The 16,333-nt window shown below is 55.7% G+C and overlaps 1 protein-coding gene across 2 annotated transcripts in view; it reads left to right on the top strand.

Moving 5' to 3' along the window:
- Positions 1–3,554: 3,554 nt before the first annotated feature.
- The window catches only part of LOC105489794 (ceramide kinase), a 55,068-nt gene continuing 42,289 nt past the window's right edge, over positions 3,555–16,333 (top strand). Inside the window, exon 1 of one of the 2 annotated variants that reach the window (XM_011754878.2) lies at positions 3,555–3,801. In XM_011754878.2, the coding sequence (XP_011753180.1) occupies positions 3,660–3,801 (142 nt within the window). In that variant the 5' untranslated portion in view covers positions 3,555–3,659. Of the gene's footprint in view, positions 3,802–4,316; positions 4,411–16,333 lie in introns of those variants that run through there. The other variant, XM_011754879.2, reaches the window with a different exon arrangement.

Raw genomic sequence — 16,333 nt, 5'->3', positions numbered from 1 at the left:
CAGAGGCCATGGAGGAGATCATGCTAGGCGGGGCTGCTGGTGCCAGGCTCCTGCTGGTGGCCAGGGCTCCGTGGACAGGAGGGGCTGGGGCCTATGGTTTGGATGACCCAGTGGGTAGGACACTCGTGGGTATGGGGGTGGAACAGCTTAGACGGAACCTCAGGAGCCAGGCGGCCCATTGTGTGGGACAGCCTGACCGCCCAGGGGAATGGGTGCTGGCCGCCGCTGGGCAGGATGTCTGGCTTAGCAGGCCCCAGGGCCATCAGGCCAGCAGGCAGCAGCCCAAGCCTGCAGACTGGATGCAAGATAGGGGCAGGTGGCAGGTCAAGGCCTGACTAATTAGGACCAGAACTCCAGGCTGCTGGGGCTGAGCCCATGCTCTCTGGCCTACCTGGCAGCTCAGGGCCCTGTGCAGAGCTGAAACCAGCCGTATACACAGCAGGCTAGCAACAGGCTGGGGCATCAATTGTTCTGAAGTGCTGTAAGGAGAAGTGAGGCCCTGTGGCAGCTGGGGGTGGAAGTGCCATGCAGTGAGCTGACAGGGGACTCTGTGGCATGAAGGGACAAGATAGGGGTTGAAGGAGAAGGTGAGTGGGGGCCTCCCAGGCAGACGTGTGGGAAGGGCATTTGGGGCAGGGCCTAAGGTGGGCAAGGTGTGCCTGCCAGGGAAGAGGTGGGTGAGGTACTGGGAGGTCCTCAGGCAGCCAGGGCTGGCCTCGTCTACATTTTCAAAGCTCCTGTGGCCTTCGCAGCCAGCTCCTGAAGGGCCCCTTGGGTGTAACACACAGCAGGGACCTGGCAGCTGCTCTGGGGTGGAGCTGCTCTTTCCTCCCATCCCTCCAGTGCTGTGCCCAGAGTCATGGCCCTGGCCCCACACAGGGCCTGACCCCCACCCAACCCCTCTCCCATGCAACTCAACTGCAGGACGTGCATCTTCTGGAAACTTGGGCTTCGTGACATCACCCTCTCTCCCTGAGCATGAGCATGGGGCTCTGCAGCGGCCAGGCCCCTCCCCAGCCCATCCTAGGACTACAGGTCCCCTGGGTCTGCTGGGGCTGCCATAACAGAATACCACGGACTGGGTGGCTTCCACAAGAGCAATCTGTCGTCTCCCATTAACAGTCGCAGAGGCGGCCGGGCGCGGTGGCTCAAGCCTGTAATCCCAGCACTTTGGGAGGCCGAGGCGGGCGGATCACAAGGTCAGGAGATCGAGACCACAGTGAAACCCTGTCTCTACTAAAAATACAAAAAATTAGCCGGGCGCGGTGGCGGGCGCCTGTAGTCCTAGCTACTCAGGAGGCTGAGGCAGGAGAATGGCGTGAACCCAGGAGGCGGAGCTTGCAGTGAGCCGAGATCGCGCCACTGCACTCCAACCTGGGGGACAGAGCGAGACTCCGTCTCAAAAAAAAAAAAAAAAAAAAAAACAGTCGCAGAGGCTGGAAGTCTGAGGTCAGGGTCCAACCCACAGGATTGGCCTCCTGGAGGTCACGCTCTCTTGTTGCTCCTTCCCACGGCCACCCCTGTGTACACACGCCTCGGGGGTCTGTGTGTGTCCACATTTCCTCTTCTTTTTTTTTTTTTTTTTTGAGACGGAATTTCGCTCTCATCACCCAGGCTGGAGTGCAGTGGCGCAATCTCGGCTCACCGCAACCTCCACCTCCTGGGTTGAAGCAATTCTCCTGCCTCAGCTTCCGGAGTAGCTGGGATTACAGGCGCACGCCACCACACCCAGCTAATTTTTGTATTTTTAGTAGAGACAGGGTTTCACCATGTTGGCCAGGATGGTCTCCAATGCCTGACTTCAGGTGATCCACCCGCTTCAGCTTCCCAAAGTGCTGGGATTACAGGTGTAAGCCACAGAGCCCAGTCAACATTTCCTCTTCTTGTAAGGACACATGGGATGAGGGCCCTAGCAGCCTCACTGAATCTCCTGTGTGTGTTGTAACTGATGTTGCTGTCTCCCGCAATGGAGCTCCTTTGAGGCCTAAGCAGTTCTGAGTCGTTTCTGGGTCCCCCACTCTGGCTGCAGGATTTTAAGCCGAGGTGTGCAGACAGAGGACAGAAATGTGAATACGCCGGGAGGGACAGGCAGAACCTGAGCACAGGGAGGCCCAGGGAAGAGGTCCCCAGCAGGGACGCTGGTGCTCCCGGGCCCCTGCCCACGCCACCCTTGCCTGCCAACCCTCTTCGCACGCAGCAGCACCCTCCTGCCACTGGCACGAGCTTTCCTTTCCAAGTAAGTTTCAGATCCACATTTCTCAGGCCTCAGAGTGGCAGCTGTGGGAGGGAGGAGGCTGGGCAGGCCTTGCTGCCGCACACCCCACTGTGTGCCACGATCAGATACGGCCTGCTGGGACTCTGACTGGGCCCAAGGTGGCTGCAGGACTGCCCTGGGGCCTCCACTACATGGCCTGAACAGGGGCTTGGCTCCCAGGGAGGAATGATTCATGGCTGATTCCTGCCCTATAGACAGTCACAAGGAGCTGGCAGGATAAGACCTGTACATGCAGCCACCTGGTGCCAGGCACAGCAGCAAGGCCACATGGACCTGGCCCATCCCACTTCTGTCTGCAGCAGCAGGGCTGGGCAGGGGAGCTGAGGGGAGGGGCAGGCCTCACACCTCAGTGTCAGAGCCAGACCTCAGTGTGAGCCTAGGCTCTGCCACACTGGAGCCCCGTGCTCTTGGGCAAGTGACTTAATCTCTGTGAGCACAGTCTTCACTGATAAATCAGGGAGGGATGTGCCCTCTGAACCAGCTTGTGACTGCTTCCTATGGGGCTGTGTTAGGCACTGCGGGCACAGAGACTGGAGCTTGCATGAAGGGGCAGAGTGTGCTCTGAAGGCTGGAGTCCCTGCAGGCTGGTGATTCCTTCAGCTGGGGGGTCAGGGAGGCCTTCCTGGGGAGGCGGTGAATTGGGGCCACAGGGGCCATGTCTCTCCAAGTCTGGGACCCAGGCTCCGGTTCATAGGGCCAGCTTAGGGGCGGGTGCTCAGCTGTCTGCTCTGTGCTTCAGGCCCCAGAGCGTTCAAAGGGCTAGCGTCCCAGCCCCCTAGGAAGACCTCCGCCTCCTGAAAGGCTTCCCTGACTGCCGGGGCCCAGCTGCAGGTCCCCTCCCGGGCCGACAGGAGGCCAGGATCGAAGAGGGCACCCGCTGCCCAAGGTCACGCCGCCCGTGGCGCCCCCATCCAGGCCCGCCCTGCGCCCGATCGCCAGTATTGCATTTCCGCGCCGCCCGGACCCCGCCTGATCCACGGCCGGCGCGGAAGGCGCCACTGAGTCCCGGCCGGCCGCGGGAGCGCCAGACTCAGCACCCAGCACCCAGCACCCGCCGGAGAGGAGAGGAGAGAAAGGCAGCCGCCTCCCGGCCCCAGCTCCCTGGCTGCGGCCCGCCCCATCCCGGTCCCCTCCTCCGCCCCCTTCTCCCTTTCTCGGGTCCCCCCCGCCTCTCCTCGGCTCCCGGCCACTCCTCTACCCACCCCTCCTCCTCGCCCCCGCCCCTCCTCGCCCGGCCCCTCCGCGGTCCCCGCCGCCCGCGTACGGGGTGACGCAGCGCCGCCTCCCGCCGCCTGCCGCCGGGGCCACTGCAGGGGCCGCTAACGGTCCGGCGCCCCTCGGCGTCCGCGCGCCCCCCGCCTGGCGGACAAGCCCGCCGGCGGCGATGGGGGCGACGGGGGCGGCGGAGCCGCTGCACTCAGTGCTGTGGGTGAAGCAGCAGCGCTGCGCGGTGAGCCTGGAGCCCGCGCGGGCGGTACTGCGCTGGTGGCGGAGCCCGGGGCCCGGAGCCGGCCCCCCCGGCGCGGGTGAGTGTCGCCGCCGCCCGGGTTCGACCGGACCGGGCCAGGGAGCGGGGGCGGCGTGGGGGACCCGGCTAGGGGGACCGGGTGCGGGGAGCGGGCGACCGTGTTGAGGCCGGGGGCCCTGGGAGCGCAGGCGCCGGGGAGGGTCGGGGCCGGCGGGAGGGAGGCCGGGACCAGGGTCCGGGCTGGGCGCTACCGTCTGCTCCGGGAACCGGAGGACAAAGCGCCGCGCAGTGGAGGGGAGGCCGGCGCCCCATCCCCGCGGGGAGGTGGTACCCGGGGCGCGTTCACTGGGTCGTGGCCCCCGGTGCGGTCTGTCCGCAGGGCACCTCTGTACAAGACGGACTGTGGATGGATCCTGAGGGGGGTGTCAGGCGCTCCCCACCCCGAGCATTGCAGTTTAATCCAAGAACAGATGCTTTTTTTAAGCAGGGATCCGAAACCTGAGAGGCGCCCTTGCAGGGTGAGGACTTCCTGTTAAAAAGTTAAAGAAGGAGCCCCTGACCTTCTGTGGGGTGTGCTCCCTACTCAGGATGGGGGAATTGATTTCGGTGCCACGGGTTGACGATTTGCCCCACAGAGGCCCTCCAGATGAGGAGAAGAGTGACTTTGGTAAACATGGAGGACGCACAGCCCACCCTGGAGGGCCGGGGTGCAGCGGCGGGACGGCCTCCTCAAGGCTCTAGGGCAGAGCTCTAGGGCAGAGCTGTCTGGTGGAAGAGAGGTTGGCAGAGAGGTTGGCAGAGGCTTATAAAGAGGTGCCCTTCCGCACTCCGGGGCAGCGGGAGGATTGCAGCAGTTCAGGTCTGGACAGTGAGAAGGGGGAGGTGTTGGCGACACAGGAGACCCAGGCTGGGTGGTAGCCGTGTGTTCCATTTCATTCATGCCCTCTTTGGCAAATGTTTATTGTATGCCTGCTGGGGACGGACGGGGGCCAGCATGTGTGACACAGTCGCCGCTGCAGCAGAGCTTTTTTCCTTAAAGGGAGAGACAGGGCACACAGAGACAAGTGTCTAATGGAGTTGGGCACTGAGGACAGAGCTTGCAGGGTAGGGGGCAGGGTTGTGCAGGTGGGGTAGGTCACTGTGTGGTAGCTGGTGGTCTCAGCAGTCCTCACTCACACGGTGGCTTTTACCAGAGACTTGGAGAGACTGAGGGCTCTGCATTCCAGGGACAGATCCATCCAGGCCTGAAGAGCAGCGAGTGTAAGGCCCTGAGACCACCAGGAGGCCAGTGTAGCAGGAGTGAAGGGAAATGGGGGGAGGGAGAGTGGGGCCCAGGTCTCCTGCAGCCTTACAGGCTGAGATGGCGACTTGCTTTTCTCAGTGAGTGGAGCGGGAGCGCCTGGAAGGCCTTATCCAACTTAGCATTTTCCAGGGATCTCATGTCCTCTGCGTGGAGGACCCAGAAGAGGGATGGGTCCTGCAATGGGGAGAATTTGGCCCTGTGCAGATGGGATATGGCGTTGGTCAGGGTTGGATGTGGAGGGACTGAGTATGGGAAGGAGGTCTGTTGGAGCTGCTGTTTGCTAGAAGAGAGAGCCCTGCAGGAGGACAGAGGATTTGTTTTTGTTTTTTGTTGTTGTTGTTTTTCTTTTTCTTTTTCTTTTTTTTTTTGAGACGGAGTGTTGCTCTGTTGCCCAGGCTGGAGTTCAGTGGCGCGATGTTGGCTCACTGCAACCTCTGCCTCCCAGGTTCAAGCAATTCTCCCTGCCTCAGCCTTAGAGTAGCTGGGTTTACAGGAGCCTGCCAGCATGCCTGTCTAATTTTTGTATTTTTAGTAGAGACAGGGTTTCACCATGTTGGCCGGGCTGGTCTCGAACTCCTGACCTCAGGTGATCCGCCCACCTTGGCCTCCCAAAGTGCTGGGATTACAGGTGTGAGCCATGGCGCCCAGGCTTTTTTCTTTTTAATTATTGGGGTGAGTGTGGTGGAAGCCAGGATTCATGGTGGATGTGCAGAGCTGGGGTGACACCTTTAGACCCTGTGAGCAGATAGGGATGGGTGTGGCGGAGGCCAGGATTCCCTGGTGGATGTGTGGAGCTGGGATGACACCTTTAGACCTTGTGGGCAGTCAAGGTCAGGAGTTCTGGGCGGTTTCTGGTGCTGAGCTGTGAGGATCTGCGGGCTGGGTGCTGGTGGGGACAGAGCTGAATGTTAGGTGGGGCCAAGGTTGAGGGGTGGTCTCAGACCCATGACCAACACTTGGTTTCCAGCCCTGGGGTCACCTATCTGTGGCTGGGCATCTGAGACTTGACTTTTCTAAGGTCTGTCTCATGTCCCTTTTGGGAGAAACGTCACACCTCAAATATTACCTACCAGGGCCCACACACAAGGAGAACAGATGCCTGGCCTGGGCCCGAAGGGTTTGTACTTTGTTGTAAATCCCTAGGCTTCAGGAAAATGACTGCCTCCCCAGGCACTTCCTAAGTGCGCGCCGCTGGCCTTTAAACCGGATGGGTTCCTGGGGGGCAGCTGCTCCCATCCTAGGGATGAAGGGGCTGATCTGCAGGGACTGGAAGTAACTGGCCCAATCAGCTGCTGTGCTTGTAGCCACTGGGCTGTAAGGCCTCCCGCAGGCTCCAGTGGCTGTGGAGACACCAGATCCCACCTGCAGGGCGTCTGTGTGGGAGGTCAGTCATCACTGCTTTCTGCCTTGGCGTCCCTGGCCAGCTCCCATTATGGCTTCTAGTCGCCTGGGTCAGGGCTTGATGCGGCGCGGCGTCTGCTTTTGTCCAGCGTGCTGGGGTCTGCCTCTTGGCATGCTTATTGCTTCACTCTCGCTAAGCCAAGGCGTTTTTGTGCAGGTTCATCCTGAGCTGCCTGACTGGCCTGTGGGGAGCTTGGTCCCTCTTGGAGAGGGAGGGCCCTGGTTGGTGGGGCCATGGCTGGTGGGGCCCTGGCTGGTGGTGGCCCTGGCTGGTGGGGCCCTGGCTGGTGGCCCTGGCTGGTGGGCTCCCTCCAGGAAGCAGCCTGCCCGCTCCACCCCGGAGTGCTCTCCCACGCGATGGGAAAATCTCAGCAAGTTGGGAAACGCTGAGTTGTGATTGAGTTCAGAAATACAGCCACACTGTCTCTTGGTTTTTTCTCATAACTTTACAGTCCTCAGAAGGAATCAGGCCCAGGTTCGATTCTTATATGCTTGAGGTCAGTAGGGCTGTAGTAGGGCGGAAGAATGTGAACCCAGCTCACATTGCCCAGCCCTTGCCACTCCCCCAGGTGTATCTGGGCACACTGGGATTTACTAGGTTGAGGAATGATGAGAGGTGGAGAATTGTTCTAAAACTGGCCCTAGGAGACCTGTGAGATGAGGCAGGAACAGCCCTGGAGCTCCAGGTGACTGACGGGCTAAGGACAAAGGCAAGGCCACTGTGTGTGCCCTGCTGGGGTGGCCACTTAGTTATTCCGACTCCTTTGTTTTCTCTGTAGCATCACCCCTGTTTCAGATGTGGACAGTAGGAGTGGGAATTGACTGGGCCCAGAGGCAGTGATGTACAGAGGGGGCTGGCTTTGAACCCAGGCACGTGCACTTTCCTCTGTGGGTCATCATGCTGGGACAGTGACTGACCCGTACAAGAGCAAAGACAAGGACTAGCAATTCGGATCGCTGCAGCTTCCTGGGCCAGAACCTCACCCAGGCACCTGAGGAAGCCGCGACAGCCGTGCCCTGGGCCACCAGCCTGGTGGGAAGTAGGGCAGGACAAAAACAGGAACTCGAAGTGGGTCATGCTCGTTGAACTGGAAACACTGCATTGATATCTGGGTTATTTCCCCTGGCTGTCGCAAAACACACTTAGATAAACCCTGGGCCTGGGAAGTGTGTGTGTGTGTGAGTGTGTGTGTGTTGGTGGGTGAGGGGGCTGCTGCCCAAGCTCTGCCTTTGTGGGAGGATCCTCCCCTTCCTTGCACTAACCCCACTTGGGATGTCCCAAGCTGGTGGTGAACTTATTGGGCAGGTCAGTGCTGTCGTGTCCTCAGCACATCCTGCAAAGTGCCTGGCAAAACATAGACATGCCACAGATACTTTAAAAATTTTTTTTCCTGCTTACAAAAGTAAGTCATGTTGATTTAATAATATCTAGAAAACACGGAAAAGCATACACAAAAAGTCATTCTTCGACTTAGAGGTGATTAATATTTGGTATTTGTGTATATGTAAATATGCATGAAAGAAAAGCTGAGAAAACATACTGCAGAGTGTTTTCCACGCTACTAATTCCCCTCCTAAAACATGATTTTAAAAAATTGACTTTATCAAGGTCTAATTTGCTGCAATAAAACTCAGACATTTTAAGGCACATAGCTGGATAAATTTTGATAATTGCGTGCACCTGTGTAAACATCACCCGGATAGCAGCAGCCCAGAACCTTCTCCTGGGCCCTGGGCTGTTTTCTCGCCAGGGACGGGTGTGATGCTAATAGCATTTCATGTAAATGAAATCGTGCCATGTGCACTTCTTTGTGCCCAGCTGCTTTATCTCATTTTGTGTTTTTTTTAAGATTCATCATGTCAGCGGTTCCATCTTTCTGGTTACTAGTCATATTGCATTGTGTGGGTACACTAGTGTATCCGTCTACCTGCTGATGGGCTCCTGGACAGTTCCCAGTCCATTCAGCTTGACTATGTGGATAAAGACACCCTGATCCTTTGGGGGCTATGCTTTTGCTCCTCTTGGATGCATATTTAAGAGTAGAAAGCTGAATTATAGGAAAATGTGTGTGTATATATATATGTATTTTTGAGTGTATATAATATATTTTATTATATTTTTGGAGTCTTCTTCTGTTCCCCAGGCTGGAGTGAAGTGGCGAGATCTCGGCTCACTGCAACCTCCGCCTCCCGGATTCAAGTGATTCTCCTGCCTTAGCCTCCTGAGTAGCTGGGATTACAGGCACCTGCCACCATGCCAGGCTAATTTTTGTATTTTTAGTAGAGACAGGCTTTCACCATGTTGGCCAGGCTGGTCTCAAACTCCTGACCTCATATGATCTGCCTGCCTCGGCCTCCCAAAGTGCTAGGATTACAGGCGTGAGCGACTGCACCCAGCTGTGAATTCTTACAAGAAAATAGAGGACAATTTATAATACTGGAATGGGAAAAGGCTCTCCTAACCAAGATGGAATCCAGAAAGAATAAAGAAAACGCTAGATTATTTGACTCAATAATTTTAAAATGTCTTTTGTAAGATACCATAAATTTTTTTTAAAATGATGGGGCCCGGGTGCAGTGGCTCACACCTGCAATCCCAGCACTTTGAGAGGCTAAGGTGGGCAGATCACTTGAGGTCAGGAGTTCGTGACCAACCTGGCCAACATGGTGAAACCCCAACTCTACTAAAAATACAAAAATTAGCTGGGTGTGTTGGCATGTGCCTGTAATCCCAGCCACTCAGGAGGCTGAGGCAGAAGAATCGCTTGAACCCGGGAGGCGGAGGTTGCAGTGAGCTGAGATTGTGCCACGGTACTCCAGCCTGGCAACAGAGTGAGACTGCATCTCAAATAATAATAATAACAATAATAATAATAACATAAATAGGATAGAGAAAGGGTTAACTTTTTTTTTTTTTTGAGACAGAGTCTCACTCTGTCGCCCAGGCTGGAGTGCAGTGGCCGGATCTCACTGCAAGCTCCGCCTACCGGGTTCACGCCATTCTCCTGCCTCAGCCTCCCGAGTAGCTGGAATTACAGGTGCCCACCACCACACGTGGCTAATTTTTTGTGTTTTTTTTTGTGTTTTGTTTTGTTTTCTGTTTTGTTTTGTTTTTTGAGACGGAGTCTTGCTCTGTCACCTGGGCTGGAGTGCAGGGGCGTGATCTCGGCTCACGCCTGTAATCCCAGCACTTTGGGAGGCGTGAGCCACCGCACCTAGCCATCGATTTTTATATCAGTTTAAAATGTTTAAAAAATGTTAACCCAGCCGGGTGCGGTGGCTCACACCTGTAATCCCAGCACTCTGGGAGGCCAAGGTAGGCGGATCACGAGGTCAGGGGATAGAGACCATCCTGGCTAACATGGTGAAACCCTGTCTTGGCCTTACAAAATAATGTACCAAATATCCAGGAAACAATCCACGATTACATTATTTTGTAAGGCCGAGTCCTTTTGATGTTTTTTGGAGGCTGGGTGGTGCGCATGCCTGTAGTCCCAGCTACTCAGGAGGCTGAGGCAGGAGGAGCATTTGACACCAGGAATTCAAGGTTACAGTGTTCCATGATTGCACCACTGCACTCCGTCCTGAGTGACAGAGCAAGACCCTGTCTCTTAAAAATAAATAAATAAAAAATAAAGTCCTTTGGACAATTTTTCTATTTAATTACATTAATTTATTAATTTATTTACAGTCTCTCTGTTTCGCAGGCCAGAGTGCAGTGGCTCAGTTTCGGCTCACTGTAGCCTCAACCTCTTGGGCGCAAGCCATCCTCCTACCTCAGCCTCTCAAGTAGCTGGGACTACAGGCATGTACCGTCATTCTGGCTAATTTTTAAAATTTAGTTTGTAGAGACAGGGCCTCACTATGTTGTCCAGGTTGGTCTCAATCTTCTGGCCTCAAGCAGTCCTCCTGCTTCAGCCTCCCAAAGTGCTGGACTTACAGGCATGAGACACCAGACCCAGCCAATGTTTCTTTCTCAAAAGCAGGTACTCAGTCTGGCTAGGCACAGATGGCAGGTCTGTCTCACGTGGCGAGGGAGGTGGCACCTGACTGCCTAGCCTCCGAGGCCCTGGCTGCCCTGGTTTGGTCCCTCAGGAGCGAGGCTGGACTCATCTGGTCATTCTCAGAGCCAAGCATTCCTGCTCCAGCCCCCTCTGCTCTGAGCGCCCCTCTGCCCCCAGCACACCCTGGCTCCTCTGGGACAGGGCCTGCACCCACCCTGCTGCCCCATAGCTCAGACATCCCCGAGGCCAGAGCTGGAGGTAAAGCTGGCTCCCAGCCGTTGACTCTGCACGCCAGCCTCTCCAACCAGCAGGCCTGCCGCTGTGGATCTCTGGTGTCCTCGGTTCATTGCCCGTTTCTTCTGTCTTGTCCAGAGTTTTTCGTTGTAGCGGGTGGGAGAGACAGGCAGTCGGGCTTGCTTCATCCCGGCCAGAACTGGGCGTCTGAATGCTGCTGTCCATGTAGGCCAGTGTGTGCCGTGCCCTGCGGTGCTGTGGCTTCACACCCAGTGGGATCCTCACAGCCCTCTGAGACGCCCCTCGTTGTCTTCCCGGAGGTGGAGACGTGGGACTTAGAGCTCAGCTCACAGGTGCGGAGTGGGGACTCAGAGCGAGGCGGCTCCAGAATCTGGAGTGAGCTCCCTCGTCAAAGGCAGGGACTCTGGGATTGAAGTAGCCCCCGTGGCCTTTCGTAGCAGGGTGCCCGGCGGGAAGAGCAGGGTTCCTGGAGCAAACATCAGTCCAGTTCCCATGACAAAGTTCCCTGAGGCACCGTATGGTCCCTGGAACCCTCGGACACCCCGTCTCGTCGCTAGGACGGGAGGCTGACGCAGGTTTCCTGCGGCCTGACAGTGAGCGTGGAGTGGGGACGGCGGGGGTTCTGTGTTGAGATGCCGACTGGTATGGACTTCAGTTCTGCGGGTGTCATCTAAGCAGGTCTAGGATTAGCCTGATTGACTTCCGGAGCCCACAGACAGGGGCTGCGCAGGTGTGTGATTCCAGCCTGCCCTCCAGAACCTCCTGGCTTAACAGGAAAAATACAGTCCTGTGTGTTGGCTGCTACGTGGGCTGTGCAGGTGACATGCCTGTCCACATGCCACAGTCCTGTTTCCTGAGAGGAATGATTTGGCATCCTCGGGTCCAGGCCTCTTGTGCATGCTAACGGAGCATCCATGCTAAGGAGCGGCGGGGCTGGCAGGGCCGGGGGGCGGGGGTTGGGGCATGCGCAGGACGTTCAGAAGCCCTCGGACCTTGGGTGGTCACCGGGTCCTTGGGTGGTCACCCACGGGGTGCTGACCAGGCCCCTGCCTGAGAGTGGGGCAGGCGGACCACAGCACCCTCAGGCTGGTATCAGGGGACGTTAGGACGAGGAAGGATTTCTGGGGTGGGTTCCACAGGGAATGGACACTGTTTACTTGAGATGTGTCCCTAGAACTAGAAAGTCTGGGCACAGTGGCTCACGCCTATAATCCCAACACTTTGGGAGGCTGAGCGGGTGGATCGCTTGAGCTCAGGAGTTAGAGAGACCAACCAGGGTAACATAGAGAGACCCCATCTCTCCAAAAAAAAAAAAAAAATTGCTGGGCATGGTGGCACACACCTGTGGTCCCAACTACTTGGGAGGCTGAGGTGGGAGGATTGCATGAGCCTGGGAGGTTGAGGCTGCAGTGATATGAGACTGCACCCATGTACTCCAGCCTGGGTGACAGAGCAAGACCTGTCTTAAAAAAAAAAATAAAAAAGAGAGAGAGAGACATTGGTGGCTACTAATGATGTGCTGACAAGGGTCAAAGGTCACATTTTATGGCATGAAATAGCAGTAAGTTATAATTGGCAGGTACCTTATCCCAGCATTATGAACTTTGGGGGCTTGCTATGAGATTTTCTTCATCATCCGTGTGGTCAGAGTAACCATGGCTCAGCCTCACTGGGTTGCAGAGCAGAGGTCTTTGGGCTAAATTTGCCACATATTTTTTTCTTTGTTTGATTTGCAGGGTGAGTTTTTCTTTTCCTTTTAAAATTGTAACTAATGTTCTACAATCAGAAGGTTTCCCATAAAAATCCAAACTTAGGCACATCCCTGTGTGACAGCAGCACCTGCAGCGGAGACAAGGGCTGGGGACACAGACATGCAATCATGTCTGGATAAGTCGCAGCTCAGGGCTGACCTGTGGGCACCACATGGGTTCTGGCTTCTCCCACCTTCTGTCTGTGTATCAGACCCATCAAGGGCTGTGTCGGGGTGGACGTGGTGGGCGGGGAGGGAAGGGGGACAGTTTGACCACTCTCTGAGTTTGCTGCACGTGGGATTTCTGGACTCTCCCTGGCAGTGGTGGGCAGGGCTGGTTTTTGGTCTTCCTTGGCATAGGCAAGCGCTCACCTTTAATTTTTATTGAAGATCAGATGTTCACACGGCTCGTGTTTACTGAGTGGCGGGTTGCCAGGGAAATGCATTTGCGTTGCATGTAATTGCAGGGGGAATCAGAACTCCCAGCTGCTCGGATCTTTTGGGTGTTCTTCCTCTGGGGTGACCCTTACTGCTCGGACTCTAAGCGGGCCGGGCATGCGGAGGTCAGTGTGGCCTGTGCCACTTCTCCAGGACCTCAGCATCCCCTGCACTGTGTGTGGGTATGATCCACAGACTTCCACACTGGACTTGGCACTTCTCCAGTGGGCACAGTGGGTAGCGGCCTGCTCTCTCACCCGCTTCCTTCTGCCGGCTCTCACGTGGCAGGTTGTTTTAGTGGAGAGTCCCAGGGACAGCTGCACCCTTGGCTGTGAACTTGCTTTTGTCTCATTGCATATCCCCAAGAGGCGAAAGACATCTGGGGCCTCCCGACGACTGCGTGAGGTCGGGAGCGGCGTATTCCACCACCTCGACCCTGCCCTGCCATGAGCATGCTCACACATGTGTACCCGTGTCACTGGCAGACACTCAGTGCTCCTGTGACACACGGGAAACCTGTGCGCCCTCCTGCTGGACGGGAGGCCACTGCGCGTGGCTCAGTTTGATCCAGGAACTTCTAGTGTCAAAACTGATTGACAGCAGGCACTGTTTTCATCTGTGAGTCACCAGCGTGAAATAAATTTGATTTTAGTGGATCACAACAAGCACTAAAAAACACAGAGAACAGAATGGAAAAAGAAGCAACTGGAAGCCAGCGTGCTCTCAGCTGCCCCAGCAGGGCATCACCCGGACTGTGGCAAATGCTGCAGCGGTCTGCAGAGACGGAGCCAGCAAACACGTGAGCCGCCCGAGAACCAGGAGGCCAGGCTCACTCGCTGACGTGGCATTTGATTTTTCTGGAATGTGATGGCCATTTGATCGTTACCTTTATTGGAGAGCTCACTACATGTCAATATGCGTCACCGTGGTGTCTCATGGGCAGGAGAATTTATCTCTGTCAGCAAAAGAATATGAAGGTGCCCCAAATTCCCACCTTCCGCCCTTTGCGAGATGTTCCCACAGCATCTGTCCACCCGGGTCAGGTATGTTTTCTCCCGCGGATGCTGTGGCACGTCCACATGCTACGTGCTGTGCGGGGATGCCGCTTGGAGCCAGCACATTGAGACTCACCCTCGGAGGGCAGTTCCTTCTGCTTCTAGAGAACCGGCTGCATTCTCCTGTGTGCCAGCCCTCGGTGGCCCCACTGCCGTCCGCATGACCTGCCCTCAGATGAGCAGGCCACAGCTCTCCAACCGGCGGACGCTGGCGAGCGTTTCCTGAGCCCCCCTGCAGGGAGCTGCTCTCCGTTTGTTCAGATTCTTGGCCCGGTTCTTTGTTTCCTAATTAGAAATCAGAGTTTCGAAGACTAGGGCGTAATGCCCGTGACACACCGAGGTGAGGAGAGCGGGAGAAGGGTGAGTGCTGCCAGGCCGGAGGCGTCTCACTGTGGAGTCCCCAGCTTAACACAGAGACAATGGCCTGAAGGAGGCAGAGCCTCCATCTCGAGCCCAGCCCTTTTTTGTTTTGTTTTGTTTTTGAGACAGAGTCTTGCTCTCTGTTGCCCGGGCTGGAGTGCAGTGGTGTGATCTTGGCTCACTGCAAGCTCTGCCTCCCAGGTTCATACCATTCTCCTGCCTCAGCCTCCTGAGTAGCTGGGACTACAAGTGCCCGCCACCACGCCTGGCTAATTTTTTGAATATATTTAGTAGAGATGGGGTTTCGCCATGTTAGCCCGGATGGTCTCGATCTTCTGACCTCATGATCCGCCCACCTCAGCCTCCCAAAGTGCCAGGATTACAGGCGTGAGCCACTCCGCCCGGCCGAGCCCAGCCTTTTTGACAAGAAAGGAAGCCATCATTTATCAGACATTTTTGTGCTTGAAACTTTTTCACCCTTTATCTTACTACAGTTTCTAAAACCCCTGTGGGGTTCATCATTCCACCCCCTTTACAGCCATGCTCCAGGCTTAGCGGCTTACCCTCAATAAGACAGCAGCCGCATGCAGGCCAAAGCCACGCCAAGTCCAGCCACTCGTCGCCGCCTGGAGAATGTGTTCCTGCCCTGGCCGCACTACTTCAGGTCTCCCGAGTCAGCAAGGAAGCCCTTGTCCTGAGCCGTACCCAGTGCAGTTGACCTCCAAACAACATGGGAGTCAGCGCCCCAGCCCCATGAAGTTGAAAACTTTTGACTTCCTCAGCACTTAACTACTAACAGCCTACTGTTGACTGGATGCCTTGCGATAACATAAATAGCCGATGAACACATATTTCCTATGTGGCCTGAATTGTATGCTGTATTACTACAGTAAAGTAAGCTAGAGAAAAGAAAATGTGGTTAAGAAAACCCTAAGGAAGAGAAAATATGTTTACTATCCGGCAAGTGGAAGTGGATCGTTACAAAGGTCTCCATCCTCGTGGTCTTCATGTTGAGTGGGCTGAGGAGGAAGAGAAGAGGAGGGATCGGTCGTGCTGTTTCAGGGGTGGCGGAGGCGGACGAGATGGAGGAGGTGGAAGGGGAGGCAAGAGAGGCAGCTGAGCTCAGTGCCACTTTTATTGAAAAATCCAGCTGGGCGTGGTGGCTCACGCCTGTAATCCCAGCACTTTGGGAGGCCGAGGCGGGCGGATCACCTGAGGTCAGAAGTTCGAGACCATCCTGCCAACATGGTGAAACCCTATCTCTATTGAGAGTACAAAAGTTAGCCGGGTGTGGTGGCAGGCTCCTATAATCCCAGCTACTCAGGAGGCTGAGGCAGGAGAATCGCTTGAAACTAGGAAGCGGAGGTTGCAGTGTGCCAAGATTATGCCACTGTACTCCAGCCTGGGCAACAAGAGCAAGACTCCATCTCAAAAAAAAAAAAAAAGAGAAATGAAAACTCCCCACGTCAGTGGACCCTCGAAGGTTAAGCCCATGTTGTTCAGAGGTCAGCGATATTCTTCTTCTTTTTTTTTTTGTTTTCCTGAGACTGAGTCTCACTCTGTTGCCCAGGCTGGAGTGCACTGGTGTAATCTCGGCTCCCTGCAACCTCCGCCTCCTGGGTTCAAGCAACTAATGCCTCAGCCTCCTGAGTAGCTGGGATTACGGGAACACACCACCACACCTGGCTAACTTTTGTATTTTTAGTAGAGACGGGGTTTCACCATGTTGGCCAGGCTGGTCTCGAACTCCTGACCTGAAGTGATCCATCTGCCTCAGCCTCTCAGAGTGCTGAGATTACAGGCGTGAGCCACTGTGTCCGCCCTGTGTTCTTATTCTTGACATTCCTCAAGCTGTGCAGACAAGATTGAATTTTATTCGTCTATTAACTTTCCTGTCCCTTTTTAGAGACAGTAATTCCATTTATTAATCTGTGTAAAAGGAACGTGTGTGTAAACGAATGACCCCCGCTGGCATCTGTGTCTTTTTCTCACACCAGAGGAGCAGGTACAACTTGCTGCAGGTC

Source organism: Macaca nemestrina, chromosome 15, assembly GCF_043159975.1.
Source record: "Macaca nemestrina isolate mMacNem1 chromosome 15, mMacNem.hap1, whole genome shotgun sequence".
Lineage (NCBI taxonomy): Eukaryota > Metazoa > Chordata > Mammalia > Primates > Cercopithecidae > Macaca > Macaca nemestrina.
This window is presented reverse-complemented; position numbering and strand designations above follow the sequence as displayed.